The following is a 16,929-nucleotide window of genomic DNA, read 5'->3' as shown; positions in this document are numbered from 1 at the left end:
TCGATTCAATAATACTTTGACAATTCCATAAATTAATTACTCGTAGAGTTTTTCTTTGTTTATTACGAAACGTTCGATAAGGAGTGGTTGAAAATTACAACAAACTCTCCTACATTCGCATTGGGAACTAACTAGCATTTAAATATGGCTAATAAATACGGAAAATTATGTTTAAAAATGTGTTCACAATAAACATTAATGTATTCAAATTAATTTTGATTACAATTGAGAGTAATTGTATATTATTTGGCTGCTGTTGAATATTCATCTCTAATTAATAACAATTAGCCAATAGTAGTAAAAACGATGAAATGATAAAAATTATTAGATGATACATTGAATAGGTAAGCGATACACTCAGAATAAGGATGATTTATGTTTTCTAGTGCAGGAAAAAAAAATTTTAAAACAGTATTTATTATTTAAGAACGTCAATACAGTTAAAGGTTTAAAGCGCGTTTAAAAATCATTTCTAACAAAATGTTAATAATTTTATTATGCAGAAGAGGCTAGTAACATTTATTACACTCGGTAAATTAAGCATTTAACGATAATTTACCAACTATACCTGTAAACATATAAAATTATAATTATAAGTATAAGCGATAATTTCAATACTTAAAAAAAAAAAAAGCAAACAAATAAGATGAATATTAATAAATCAAGTTTGTATAAAGGACTTTTAAACTATATTTGCTTATGTTCTACATAAATTTATCTCCTCTAAATTTTAATTAAGTCCGTTATTTTGAAAGACACCGTACGTCTTTATACTCAAACATAAAATTTTGTAAGATATTTATTACATAATTGAGAATTATGGAAATTATTTAATAAAGTCAATATATAGTGTTTTTTCCGGCATAAACAAGAATAATATGCAATAATGGATTGCTTGCATCGATGAACAGCGTCAATCATCGATTGTCTGAGCCATAATTTAAAAATCAATCATACGTAACAAGGAATTATAGTTGGGGCGAGAAAAAAAGTTGAACGATGAAAGTAATACCCATGACAAATGCATTATTCTTGATAATATCATAAAAAAAATTATAATTAATTTTCGAGATTAGTTGATATGTGATTGGTCTAGTTCCGTAAAATCCGTACTATGGTAAATGTAATTATCAAAGTATTCTCGTGCAAACGTGCAAATTAAAACTAATTTATTCCTGTAAAGCTCGATGGAGAAAAAAAATTGACATAAATAGTTCGCCAAAGTCCGTTTTCCTTCCATGCAGAATACGTACACACGCACTTTAGGCAGCGTCTCGCTTTACTTTTCTACATTAGCATAATTAATTGATGTGGAAAGTCTCGGTTTTACGGAAAATTATAACGACTGACTTATCTCTTTAAGAAAGAAAGAAAATAATGCCGTACATACCAAGTGTGACAGGCTCCCGCAAGTACACGACAGAATAATTGGAGTAAATCTCCAGGTGGCAAAGAGTCACAACTTTGGTCGCATGACTCGTTGTCAGGTCCCAAAAACGTATGTCCCGGGGACTCGTGTAGCGCCTAAATGAGTCAATCCATCTCCGCGCATACATTAACGAAACCACTAAAAACAAGTGTCCCCTAATTGCGGGGCACGGCTTTTCACAAATGCAAAAAGAGCACATTCCGCGCGAGTGTCCTTTCTCCAAGCGCTTAATAGAACGCTCTCGCGCTCGAGTCCCTTGCGTGCGCTCGCAAGGTCGACCGAAAATCCGGTTGCTTGACAATGTTGCGCAATGAGCAATTGCATTCTGCACGCCGGGTGCGCGCGATTCAACTTTCTTGACGAAGTTATGTAGATTTTTTTCCACCTCTGCCTCGTCTTTCTCTTCTCTCACTCGCGCTCCCGTTCCTCGGATGCTGCTCGCTCGTTTGCACCCGCGCATAACCGCGCGCGCACACGCAATATGCATAAACAGATATATAGGCAGAAACACTAGATCTCATTCCCCCATAACGAATTGTTTCACCTTATCTCTATTCTCAATGTAGAACACAATTTGTTACTGTCAAAACTACCGCTGAGAAGTGTTGGGAAATTGTTGCTCACCGCGGCGCAAATTACAGGTGTAGCTTCGCCGTTTTAGGACTTGCCATACCTTTTTTTCCAGTGCATTTATTATTATTATTATTATTATTATTATACGCCGAAGGAAGAATTTAATCCATTACCTACACACACATATATATAACCTTAACTGGACATACGACTCTCTTATCACCTAATATCACCAGGGATTTTACGTTACGCCTTATCGGCAATTTCATTTGTCTACTCTCCAATTTTTTATTCAGAAATTTTTACTTGAAAATAATATTGCAAATAAAGTATGGTTCTTTTATAATGCATAATTATAGTATACTGACATTCGCACATTTAGTGTATCACTATAATTATAACTTAACTGAAAATTCCTTTTACGTGTAAGAAAAAATACATCTTCAGCCGTATGTACAATTAATAAAGTACGTATTAAAATATCATCGGTTGTACTTGAAAGTCAAGATATATTATTTTGTCGTATATTTAATAATTTATTGTAATAACGAAATTATTCGCAATTATGCGAAGAAATTCGATAATTAATGGGTTCTTAACAAAATAAATAAAGTGACAAGAGCTTAACTGCGTTTGACTAATTCATGGACATTCATTTTTCTCATAGTACCACTACATTAGAATTACAGATATTCTATATATTTAAATATAAAATTTAAATCATAATATGGATAGTACAGTAAATGGTTTTAAATGATGCAACTAGATGCTTGAAAAGGGATGTTGTTGTTGTTGTTGTTGTTGTTCCGACCTTCACCAAATCAATTACAACGCCATTATATTTTAATAACATATTCTTATGGTAAATAAATTAATTGTACCAAAATATAAATTGGCTTATTTTTACAATAATAATAGATAATTCTTTAGTGTTATAGTAAAATATATTTGAAGAATATCTTTAAAAATGATTGAAAATACTGATTTAACACAAATAATATTTAATTTAATACTTTTAACGCCCTCAGAGATATTATTAATATACTCGATTCATATTTAAATGTATATAAATAAATATTATTATATAAAAAATGCCAGTGAATTTACATTCTATATTTATAAAACACGTCGGATGAAAAAATTTTTTGATTATATGCACATAGGTGATTTTACATTCGACTATATATATATTCATTTTGACAAAAATCATATTTAGTAAAGATCATTTAAGAGAAAGATAAATAAATCTGTTTATAACTTATCGATTAGAAAATACATAAAATATGTTTATTAGGAATAAACACTTGTATAACTTAATATAGTATACATATCATTTATTGTAGACATTTTTTTAAATAAGAGCAATTATTTATTATAAAAATAATAAATTATTTATTTCAAAATTTGTCTCAAACTTACTGTAGTGTTAAATGATATTTTTAAACGTCAGTTTCAAAGTAAAAACTACTAATTGTAATATTGATTGGTCTTCATCATAATAACTATTATAGTGTATAGTGTATTAAGAATTTTTGAAACATTAAATGGATGAGAAAGTCATAGTGACGAAATTAGTTAACTCTACGGATTTAATTCTTACCAATTCTCTAAGAATACCATTTTTACTTTATCGTATACATTGGATTGGACTATGATTAGTGAGATTTCGTTATGCAATAGAAAATTCGTGCAAACTAATGTATATGAAAATGTTTAGGGTTTCCAAAATTCCACTTACTTTAGTACGTTAAATAAATTGTACCTTCAATTGATATTGTGCAATATAGTAATTCTAATCCATATGCTAATTTTAAATTAGATTTAAACCAATTTTACGTGTATTTAGAGTTTTTGGAAAAAATAAATCTTATACCGACAATTTATGCATCCTTGAGCTTAAAGTAAAAAACTAAAGCTATTCGTTTTAAGCGATAAAGTATAACTAAAAATGTTATATTGATATATATTCGACATTCTAGTATTAAATATTAAAGAAAAACTACGTAGTTTAAACTTGAAATATAGATTCGTTTTGATACCGATACATTCGTGTATATATATATATATATATATATATATATATATATATATATTCGATACATAATTTATATGATGAAAACTCTGCGCAATAAAATAATTGAGAATATTTTTGTCATTATTTTATGACTAAAAATACTATATAATAATCTACATATATATATATATATATATATAAATATATGTATGTAGTCAAAATTTTGGTTATATAAAGAAAATTGTAAAAAAAAATTATAGTATTAAGCATCTTTAACTTGATTATTTACAACTTGAATTTTATTACATGTTAAGCTATAATAAAAAATAATTCAAGAATTTAAGATTATATATATATATCGGTTGTCTTTTATTAAAAGTAGAACTCAATGCAATATTTTTAGATAAATTAAATACATGTCTAATGTGATATTTATTTTGATTGACTAAAGTTTCTTAGCAAAGCCATCAAGTTAGTGGCCAATTTTTACGCTACAAGTTACGTCCAAGACTTTTTGATATAATATTTTCTATGGATTTCTATTCTATGGAAATTATTTAAGGAAACGCAGGAAAAGCAGATTATTTATTAAGAATAACGTGATACTGGTATTCGAGATTTTTCATTAATATTTTAATATTTACATTCAAAAATATTAAATACACTTTATTTGAAAACGTAGAGCAATAAAAATTGGTATAAGGGCTTGAAATTTATGTGAGACTTAAATTTAACCATTAGATAGAAACTTACATGAAAAAAAACTTGTAAATCTGATCGTAATAAAAATGTGACTATAATAATTAAAGCTTTTCCCTAGTGAAGCGAAATAACAGTAGGTAGTAAAATTTTATTTTCAAAAGTATTTGCACGCGTTTTGCCTACAATTGCAATAAGTTTAGTCACTATCGAGATCTTAGCTATGATTGTCCAATATACGTGTAACATAAAGAAACTTACTTTCATAAAGTTATCCTAAGCAAGCTTACGATTAATTTTAAATATTTTATTTTTAAAAGAACATGCATGTTGTGTAATCTTCGGATAAATATATTAAATACTTATCTTTTTATCTTTCAGTCGTCTATCTTTGTCGTATCTCGGAATCCAATATCAAGCGATATCAAGAAGGCAAATTTATTTGTGTCACATACAGCATAAAGGCACCAATTTAATATTTAAAAGTAGATTATGGTGAGGATATTTGAAGGATACCTTGGATTGTAAAATGTATTCTGAAAAAATAAGAAATATTTAAAGTGTTATTTCAGAGATTGAAGATGCAAAAATACAGTCACAATTTATATCTCTGTGAATGAAAAATTATAAAATTAACAAGATAAGAATCTACGTTCCTTATAAAAAAAAGCTATTGACTTTGTTCAAAATTCGCATGTAAATGATAATTTTGTTATAACATATTAAATTAGCTACTGTCATTATTCTGTCACTAGAAATTTTTTCTTCCTCTTGATTGATATCACGATTATAACGCAACGTCATATAGCTTGCATGTGTTTTGATTTTTTTCAATGTATCAATATCGGCAAGATTTTGAAAATAAATTTGTTGTATACATACGTAACGTTAAAAATACTGTTTTTGCAGCTTTGATCGATGATGAAGATAAACTAAAAAGTGGTTATGTAAAATACATCTCAATGTGGTAATTTTTTATAAGACTTTATTGAAGTTATTTGGTAAAAACGAGTATTTTGAATTTATTTTCTTTATTTTGAAGAAATGTAGTTTATTTTTAGCGGTTTTAAAGAACTGCGGAATTGAAAATAACGTGCATGTATTAATCTACCAATGAACTATTAAAATTCAATGTTCCATGTAATTCAAGAAAAGTGGTTGTATTACATATATATATATATATATATATATATATATATATTTTTTTTGCATTTAATATTGCAGAATTTTAGAATAAAATGCCCGCTCAAAGCCTTGAGAATAATATTTTCATCAATAATGATTATTAAATGATCGATCATTTTAGTATCAAAATTATTAATTAGGTTTATCTGATTAGTTTAAGTAATTTCGAATTCTAGTTAAATTTAATATTCAGCGTCCGCTTAATTTATGTTTTCTTATGTTTATTCGTCTGATCAGTTGGATAGATAATGCACATTGTTTACAATAATTTAAAATTATTAATATATCAGGATAACAAATCAATTATTATAAGGACATTTTGATGCAAGTAGAATTGATAAAATAGAATAATAATTTGATTTTATACGTGTGAATGCTTAAACAATTGTTAATGATTACTGAAATTTGTATTAAATTTATAAAATAAAGTACCTGCAAAAATGTTTATTGAAATGTTTAAAATGATTAATCTAAAAATATAACTCGTATAGTATAAAAACTAGATAAAAATGACATACACAGCGTTAAATAATAATAATAATTGTTATTGTTATTATTGTTGATTTTATTATTATTATCATTATTTTAATTGTAAGTACGGATTGTCTAATAATTGGACAGCCGATAGATTTCATTTATATCAAGGATACACAAAATTAATAACGAAATATCTTCGTAATTCACCAAGTGCTTAAAAATAATAATTGTTAAAACGCGAATGACATATTATATTTTTATTATTATTAAACTATATCTTAGAGTCCCTGGCGTTAATCTCCGCAAAACGCGCCTATCGTTAATTATTATTTACATAAATTATTTAATATTATTGTTTAATATTATTATTTAATATCACTGCTGTTGTCGTCGTGGTTGTCGTTATCGTTGTCGTTGTCGTTATTATTAAGGATATATCGGCTAGTACTAGCCATCTAGGGCACATAAATTCTTTATATACTTATGCAGTACCATTTAATTATCCACTCGGAGAGCCTCGAACGAGATAAGACTTTAGCTGCGCACCGGGTGGCTATCACATCTTGTGACAGCAGCAAATTTCTCTTTCAAGTGCAGCTCATGCCGATCAGAAGCGGGCAATTGGAAATTAAATTGACGAACGTTTCAACAGCCGCGCAAGGGTCTCGCTTTCAAGCCAACAGGATTTTCAAAGACTCGCAGACGTAATCGTTTGCGATTATCTTCCTGATCCACTACAACCTAACAGTCCCCAATTTGACCAATAGTTTGCATCCACGTAGCGGCAAGGTTATGCAAATGGTGTCTATAGGCGCAGTTCGATATTTAAATATTACCTAACGACGTTCGTTTCTCGATATTTCAGGATGCCAGAGAATAACGCCGAGGAGTCCACGGGCCAGCCGCAATGCCGCCGGTCTGGACTTCGAGTGCCCTGAGGAATTTGGCTACTATCCGCATCCGCGGGACTGCACTCAATATTACGTCTGCGTCTTCGGCGGTGCGCTCCTCGAGTCGTGCACCGGTGGTCTCATGTACAGGTCAGTAGGGCATATACAACAGAGCGGGCATTGCCGGATAAATGTAAGACGAAAGCTTTCTAATTTGGCAATTTAAGGAATTTTTTCATCTCGACAGTTGAAATTGCTAAGTAAAGGATAACCGAGGGGCAGCTTGGAGTTAGTAAAGACATAATAAAGGGTCAAGTGCTGATTGTTAATCGTTACCGCAACATTTCGTCATGACTTGTTGACTTTCCGATATAATTGAGAAATTACGTGGATCCGGGAGTACGGGCGAGGCTTTATTATTACCTCTGTCATAAGAATTTATAAAACTGTTCCTATTTAGAATTCATAAATTTAGGGTCGTACGAGCAATTGTCCTTGTTATGCAACGCTCCTTTAATTATTCGACATGAATATCGTAATGCCTTAAGCGATCGCTTATCGTGATTTAATACTAATAAATGCTGTACTTGTAAGCCTCAAAAAATTTTTTTTTCTTTTTTTAATGCGCTGACATTGAACCAAGCATCCTACTACGAATTCTCTTACCGTAATAAGCTATATTTTTCACCTTATTTATTCGTTACTTTAAGCTTTTCAATCACTTAATGAGGTTAATCGATATTTAATTTTATGTCTTTCTTTTCGGCAAAAGGACGGCAAAAAGCAAGAAAAAAGAAATGAACGAGAAGAAAGTCAATGTAATGTTATAAGGAAACAATATTGTGAATTTTTAATGCAGAATGTTGAGTTACAGCTTATGAAATGGTTGCGTTAAAATAAAAAAATTTCACATCATTTGTCGTTTAACATTAAAAGTAAAGACTAAAAATTTCTGCCTAAAGAATCGTAGACGTAAATGCATAGGCGATAACGATCGTCCAGCGTACACTTGGTTAATGTAGATCGATGGAAATCATGTCCATCGATTGTCACGCGCTGAACAGAGATAAAGATATTCGTCTCATTGGCGTGACTTATATATATATCTCTCTTTCTCTCTGTCAGCGCGTGACAAACTTTTAGAAATCGGGCGAGCGCGACACAATTGACGTAATTTTGAAAGTGAATTATAAATTACGAGTATTCTTATGCAAGCCGTGCGATCCTAATTGGGCGGGAACGCGTTCACAAACTGGCCTCTTGGAAGAAAAACTGTTTGACGTTTTTTCTCATTCTTACTCTCGCATTTTCTCTCTCTCTCTCTCTCTCTCTCTGTGTGTGTGTGTGTGTGTGTGCGTGCGTGTGCGCGCGCGCAAAAATTCACGTGTTCGCTTTCAATTTAACTACATTTTATATGTACATTGAGTTAATATTATAGTCGTGAATTGAATCTAATTGCAATGTATTTTTCTCGATATGCAGCCGGGGATAATGCATTTATGATAAAGTATTTATCAATATCAGGTGTATTAATAATTAAAATGGAATTATGCGAATCGTCGCAAAAGTCGGCATGCAAAATGTCGAAGCGCGCCTTAAAGTCTGAGGAGAGAGAATTCTAGTAAGAGTGAAAGTGATCGCAAAAAGTTATTACAAATTTCTTCTGCATATGCACGTGCGAATTGGCTGTGTTTTGCCGTAGTTTGCAATACCATTTTATGAAAATGTAAAACAAACAAGATAACTATTAGTCATTGTTTGTAAATTCTTTTAATTTTTAATAGAAATTGAAACTACTTTGTATTGTCGTTTTGTAAGATGAAAATTCAAATCATAGAGCTCCTCGATTATTCCTGCCAAGATTTACAGATTTTTTAACGTCATTCTATTGTTATATAGTGGAATGCTATATACGCAAATATATTCTAAGGTGTGCAGGATATGTGAAATCTTAAATGATTATTAAATACGATAGCACAGCAAGTTCATTCATTATAAATCAAAATGGATGTTTAATAGTTGCAATAAATATTAACAATTCTCGATGGCAATTATTAAACCAAATGAGAAAAATAATTTTATTCCAACAATGGTTAAATTTTTACACATTTTTATTGATTAATAAATTATTAAGTATTTTGTGAATAAGCACATTTTAAATAATTCAATAATGCGATTTCAATTTTAGCTACTTCCAAATCGATGGTTTGGAACACATATGATTTCATAATTGGGCGAATCAACGTAAATTTCTTTTATTAATCTCAACTATTCGAGTATCGAAAAGTGCCTGGATTACCAATAAATTCTAAGTAATTTTCTTAACTGTGTATTTATTTTTGACTCGGGTACATAATAACAAAAAGAAAAACTGTATTTCTACCATTTATATTTAAAAAATCATTGCTTTATACGTCTATTTATAATATGTTACTTGAAAAAGATAAAAACAAAATAGCAATAAAAAAGATCATAAACGAATTGGAGATAAAAGATAAGAATGGTTTTGTTTTTTTTTCTATTAATATGCGTGGATGGAATAGTAGTCGGTTGCCTGTTTTATTCAGTATTCCGAGCCAAGAGCCAAATATAGTCTATTTCTTTTTGTTAGTCTTCCCCTCTCTCTTTCTCTTTGTACGTTATATACATATTTTTGTAACCCTAAACACAATTCTTCGTTACATTTGCTTAATCATTATGTAATACGCTTATCAGTGCTAGGACGGAGGGAAAACAGTCGGTAGATATTAATAAATCCTTTCAATTCAATTTTTCGCTATTTAAAGAACATTGCCAATAATTTTGAAAGCAACAACCTCGATCGATAAGCTAAAAAAAAATAAGTAAAAAAGAAACCGAAAAAGGAAAAAAATGGCGAGTTACGTAATTTAGTCTTTATAATCCTCGTTATCGACAACGTTCGAGTAAACAACGATTTGTTTTTGTTTCAATTAAATTAGCAAATCGAAATCTTGCGAGGGGCCGCATATGGGATTAAGCTCGTGGCGGCGTTTCATCGCGAAAATTGCGTCAGAGCCAAGACAAAAGTTTTAAACATCCAAATTTAATTGCCAAATCGGCCGAGCACATCCCAAGTCATTAATTGCATTATTATGTCTTGGGGATCCTTCGTTAAGGCCATCGCGAGCTCGGGATTCGCACTTTTTCGCACTTTCGCTCCGCGTGAAACGTACCCACGGAATTGGATGCGGTCGCACGCGACGTCATCATCGAGACCGGAAAAAGCCCAGAGTGCCGCGAACGCTTTTACGAGCATTTCCACGATCATGCGAATATGAGAAAGGAGTGGAGTGAAATTAGGTAGGCGGAAGTGCAAGTAAGCCGACGAGGCGCGCGCGCAAGAAACGAAAGTGCTGATGGATTATGTACGGGCGCGCGCGCGCGCGCCTTCCTCACGCCGAGTGGGGAATAAAAATAGCGGGGTTTTAGCGGGGCGACCGACTAACGGGCGAATAACGCTCGCCGTTCCCAAGGATCGCGCACATTATGAGATTCGTGAGACCGCGGAGCTCGCGATCGCTCGCACAGTCTCCCTTTAACAGCGAGACGCGTAAAGCCGAGAGCCCAAGGCGGACAGTTCGCCAGTTTTTCGCGGCCTCGAAGCCCAGCCAATTGCCGCCAAATCATCCATTACACGCGGCCTTCGCTCCATTAATTCCTTTTTCGATACGTAAATTGGCTTCAGCGACGGCGCGGGCCACGCCCCGTGGCTGCCGCAAGCAAGGGCGCCTAGGCGATTCGGATTTTCAGCACACAGGGCCGTCCGTCCGCCCGCCCAACTCGTTACCCACTTAACGGCCACCCAGCCTCCCATCAAACACGAGCGATCTCCGAGCTCGAGGGTGTCGCCTTCGGAGATCGCGGCCTTGCGCAACGCGGCCCGCTTTACGTCGGCTTAGCAGCACGGCTGCCCGTTCCCAGGCTCCGAGGTCGCCGGGCTTTCGCCAAAAGCCTCGAAAACTGAGCGGCCACGCCCCGACGTCGTCACCGAGAACCCGAGCTGCCTGTAAACATAAATCCAAGGCAAGCCAATTAAGTAACACGCAGCCGCCACGTCCGTGCCCCGACGCTTGGAATTCTCATTCCGCGTGTCTCCTCCGCACCTCCTCGTCATCGACGTATAAAAGCTTCGGACTTGCAACAACAACTAGCTAATGACGATAACACTTTCCGCGATATACTTGGCACGCAAACCCCAGACACTTAATGCGATTCACGATTAAACGTAACGAGCGAGTAGCGATAGAGACGTGAATTTCACTCGGAAGCTACCCACATTTGCGCTTTGCCGCCTCGCACTCGGCTCATCTTAAGCTCTTGATCCGCTCGTGCGTAAGTCGTCGCGATGAGGCGCGAGATCGGCAAAGCGAGCGCATTGAAAATTGCGGGATGTACGTGTCGAAAAGCCGGGGTAATCGCTTGATATAGCCGACAGACCACGAATTTCCCTCCTATCGGTATCCATCGGCTTTTCCGCCGTTCGGCAACTCGACTCGCTGAGTAATTACGCGTTACGGCGGCATTAGCGCACGCGCTACGCCGTAATGCCGATGACGATGAATTACACGCGAGCCAGAGTCGCTCGCGTGCCGCTAATCGCCTGCTAACGAATGCAAGAAGCGCCTCTTAGTTCCAGCACTTAGCTTCGCAACGTGAAATTTTCCCTCCTTCCCGGTTCTCTTCTTCTGTCGCGTCTTCTCGCTTCGAAGCTGACCTCTCCGCGGCGGCCTACGATCTTTTTCGCCTCGGCGACCTAAGCTTATCGACGAAACGTCCGTCCGGGTAGGATCGGTTGCTAGAAGACAACTTACGATACGCTACTTTAGTGCTGATTTTTCAGGCTCGGCTTTTACGAAATAGCGTTTCTTTCTTTTTATTTTCTAGTTTAATAGATAGATAGAAGAAATCATCTTACCTCTCACAGAGTTGATTATTCTCCATGAATTGTCATTAAATCATCATTGCGTGTTCACGAGTTCATTGTATTTAGCGGCTGCTCTTCCTACTTGAATTTCTATGCCAATAAGCTTGAGATTAAAGCGTAAAATTAGCTTAAAACTAAAAGGAAATGTAAATCAAAAAAAAAAAAAAAAAAATCAAAACTCTAGAGATTAGAATAAGAATGAATGAAAGGTCTTTAAATGTGAAACTTGCGACCAGAACTAATTTTTTCCTTGAAAAAAATGGTTACATTATAATTCATTTACATTGAATATTGTTCGAAATTTAATGTTTATTTTATGCTCGAACTGTCAATTCAATAGTTCAGTGGATTAATCTCTCGCCATAGCGATTAGGAAGAAAGAAGGCACAAGTGGAAGGGCTGAAAAGTATAATGTAATGTATTTTTAATTCAATTATTGTTTATTCTGGTTATGAATTATAATAATATTGTAGCGTTGTTGGTTGCTTCTGTTGAGATAGAGAATTATTCTATTGCAGTGGTGCGAGTGCTTCCTTGTGTTCTTGGATGTCGTTGATGCTATGGAGATTAAATGAGGATCTTCAATGTCGGTTTTACGCTGATGTTGTAGGGATCAGCATGAGTAGTCGACTATGCTCTTCAATGAGCACGGGAAGATGGTAATGATCGTGGTAATAGTAATCAATAAGAATTCGTAGAGAATTCTACGTATGTAGGAAGTAATTGATAGAAGAAATAATGTTACGTAATTCGAACGTACTCCACCGAAGAGTGGAAATATTTTAGTGTAAGTCACATGGATGAAGATTAAATCAGAATTAGTAGCTTCGGGTGCGAAAGGGACTTGTCACCGAGCTTGAATGGCTAAACTCGAGCCTCGATAATATAAGTACATGTAGAAGGTGGTTTTTACGGTTTCAGCCCTGTGTGGCCTTTGACAGCGTATTGTGTGGCTTTGTAAGTGTTGCGCGCAATTTGATTCAAATGTGAGTGACTAAATTTGTACAATTAATAGAGAGGAGGAGGTACCTTATGAATTACCGTACTGGGCCGCCAGTTTGGAGGCGTGTTTGGTTCACCTTATTGCATACGATCCCAATGGCTTCACTGTTCGATTGTTACCCTGATTGCAATATATTCTTAGAATGTCGCACGTATGCCCCTTTTGGATCGATTGTCGGAGATTTCGGTTGAAGTTCGTGCTGGCGCAAGTGATACTGATGTATGAACTGCACTAACTAATAATAACAAATCAATGAACGAGGTGTAGAATTACAATGAACAATAATTGAATTGATAGTAAAAAAAAAAACACCGTGATCCAGGTGCGTGGCGACTGAACGGATGTTAAAGGAGCATTGGGGCGGTGCGTGGCGCGCTGCGCTTAAATATTCGCGGCATAGCTTTCGAGGCCGGCAACAGTGCCGATGCCTGTTGCTATGCCGAAAATCGTTTGTGACGTCAGAGAAAGAGAGAGAGAGAGAGAGATAGAGAAGCTCTGGAATACTCTAGAAGCTTCATCGACGTTGCTATGCGGAAATATTGTCGTAAATATTAGACGTTACGGCGCAGGAAAATTCCTGGAATCGCTGAATCGTATTTACAAACAAGCGTTTGTAGCTCTCCCAATTTTAAATTTGAATTAAGCTGCCTCAATCCCGAACAAATATAAATATTTTCGATGCACGTATTCGATATATTTTTTACTAAACTATTTGTATTTCTGGGGTTTTTTTTTTTTTTTTTTTTTTTTTTTTTTTTTTTTAAATATATATTTATAACAATATTCATCGTAATTATTAATCATCGTGTAAAGAAATATTTCATTTTTCAAATTATTTTATACGTATATCGTTGTGTTTGTTTAGGTGCGAAGTATTATTTTCATTATAGTTTAAAATAAAAAAAAAACATATATATATATATATATATATATATATATATATATATATTGCACACTCGAGAGTGAAGAGAAATTAATCAATTTCCTTTGAATCCCATATTTTATTCAAAATTACAATTCCAATAACTTACAATATTTATGAAGCAACTCCATTTAAACAGAATTCTATACACAACAGAATAAATAGCAATAATACACGAAAGTTAAATTGAAAAAAAAATTAAAGTTGCGGGAGGGAATACTTGGAGCTCGAGTATGTTAGGAGCTGGGACCTATGGAAGTGATGAAATTACTAATCAACTTCAAAATTTACATATATTAATAATAACAATGAAATATTTTGTAAGGCAAACTGATTTTGCAAAGTATAATAAATATAAATGTAACGAATGGATAGTCTATCGCTAAAAGGTCCATGCCACTTTTCTAGATACTAAGATTCCTTATGAAAACGATCAATAACAGATAAGTTAATATTGGATTTATTTGAAAAATAACGATTGGATTTTTAGAATTTTCATTAATACTTAAAATTAGGTCATATGCTGAGGTAAGTCCTTGTAAGTTTTAATTGGCTATGAAACTCAGAAAGTATTTTGCTTCTTCATTCTGCTTAAATAATATTTCATCAATAATTCCGCAATGTACTACTTAGTTAAAGATTTGCTTTAAGCGAATAGTTTTGATTCAACTGATCGATTGAATGGGAATGGCTGCCCTATCAATAATATTCTTAATTAAATTGAATAAAAATGATCGAATATAAGACAAGCTAATTGTATCGATTAACAACAATTTTTCTACCCAACTCTCATAATGATTTCTTTCAATCGATTTCATAAAAATAATTAAAGACATTCCACGTTATACTGGCAGCAATATAGCATAAGATATTACTAAAACAAATCGGCGCTTTCTTTTCTGCCAATGAAATAAGTTAAGTGCTAAGGGGATTGATCGATTTGTTTAGCGGCAGTCGTCCCTCAAGTGAAAGGTCATTTCATTTTTCATACGGATAATATTCGATGAAATCATCGATCGCTAAGTACTTTTGCCATTCTAGACTCGCGAATCAAAATTTATCCATCCTAAAAATTTCTTACCTGATTACGAAAAAAACAAAAAAAAAAAGACTAAAAGGCCCCAAAGTTCAAAGTGGATAAGCACGAATGTAGGCTAAACAAATTGTTAACCTACCTTCATATTAATAGTACATAGATCCCGAACTTGCGCATATACGATCGATTATTTATAATTCCGATTGCCTTGTTCGCATTGAAACAAGTGTGAATCTGAAACTTATTATCGTCACAAAGATTGACGTTCTCTTAAAAACTAACCGTTATTTATTTTTTTTTTTTATTCACCTCCACAGTCACGAACTGCAAACTTGCGACTGGCCCCGTAACGTTGGCTGTCCTGAAAACAGCTCTCCTTCCAAGGACATTGACGAGGATCCACTGCTCGAGAGGTAAGATTTCTTTTTCTATTTATCCCCGTTTGTCCCGCTTTTTCGACTTCGATGGTGCGACTTTTCTTTTAGAAAGCCATCCGCTAGCCTTGTGCCTCTATATTAATACGTGAAACAATTCCGCGCAATATCGCTTAAACCTCAGCAATTAATCTTACGCGCGAGCAAGTGAAAAGGTAGGGAAATTAAATACAGAATTAATGCAAGAAAATTGATTTCAATGGCTCGATCCGCACTAGTGTAATTGAAACTGCGAACATCGTGGCTCGCTCCGACGGCTTCACGATATTTGCAAAATCTTTGGGCGCCAGCTCAAGGTATTTTTATTGTATAAGGGACAAGACAAAAAAATCTAAGAATTTTAGCTGAACGCTGACTTGTGGGAATGGAGAACAAAAGAAAAGCTCATTATACAAAGCGATAAAGAATTTTATAATGAAAACTCACAAGTTGGCCATTAATAATGCTCTTTACGTTAATCATTAGAATGATGTGAACATTTTCAATCTGATGTAAAAGTGTAGATTGCGGGCAATAAATTAATCCAATAGTTTTAATTAAATTTAAAAAAAGTGAGGTAATGATTTTATTATTCATTTATTATCATTTACCGGATCAATTAACATTTTAACATTTATAATCTTTATACAAGATATTTATAGATATATATATATATATATATATATATATAACTACCACTAATTACACATTTTAACGGCTTCATAATTAATCTTTGGTATGATAACGGACTTTTTTCACATACAATAGGTATTTGATTTTATAATTATTTTATATGACATATAGGAAATTGAATTGAAAATGTTAAATAACAGTATTAAGTCATCATATCTTAAAAGATTTTTATTTCTTTTAACACAGACAATTTTATTCTCTCACTGACATGAATTAAAATTAATAGATATATTAATCTTGATATTTTTGAATAAGTCATTTGTATCATAAATTTAGATTCGGATTAGCCAGCTTTTTTACCTTATTATTAAATTACATTTATTGTTATTTTTTTTTTTTAAGCTCAAATTAATTATAAAGAATTGATAATATACATTAGCTAAATAATTTTTTAGAATAAACATGGATTTTTATTGTTAATGTATTTCAATTTTCATCTCTTGAATGTAGTTATGAATTGTGTAATGTAATAAAAAAAATGTTGGTACTTTTTATAACATTGAATATACAATAGTAACTTTATTTGGAATATTATGTACAAATTGTACATTTTAAGATAATAGAATTAATATAGAACATTTATGGTTCTACCGCGTGACATACACAATTTGATTTATAAAGAGCACCTATGGTAGGTATTACTTGTTTAC

General features: G+C 33.3%; 1 protein-coding gene across 1 annotated transcript in view; it reads left to right on the top strand.

Moving 5' to 3' along the window:
* The window catches only part of LOC105364813 (peritrophin-1-like), a 123,201-nt gene extending 107,386 nt beyond the window's left edge, over positions 1 to 15,815 (top strand). Inside the window, exons 2-3 of the mRNA XM_011502842.1 lie at positions 7,243 to 7,417; positions 15,491 to 15,815. Coding sequence (XP_011501144.1) covers positions 7,243 to 7,417; positions 15,491 to 15,590 — 275 coding nt within the window. The 3' untranslated portion in view covers positions 15,591 to 15,815. The remainder of the gene's footprint in view (positions 1 to 7,242; positions 7,418 to 15,490) is intronic.
* Positions 15,816 to 16,929: the final 1,114 nt, after the last annotated feature.

This window comes from Ceratosolen solmsi, unplaced genomic scaffold (genome assembly GCF_000503995.2).
Source record: "Ceratosolen solmsi marchali unplaced genomic scaffold, CerSol_1.0 scaffold15, whole genome shotgun sequence".
In the NCBI taxonomy this organism is placed as follows: Eukaryota; Metazoa; Arthropoda; class Insecta; order Hymenoptera; family Agaonidae; genus Ceratosolen; species Ceratosolen solmsi.
Note: the sequence above shows the minus strand (reverse complement) of the source record. Positions and strands in the feature narration are given on the sequence as shown.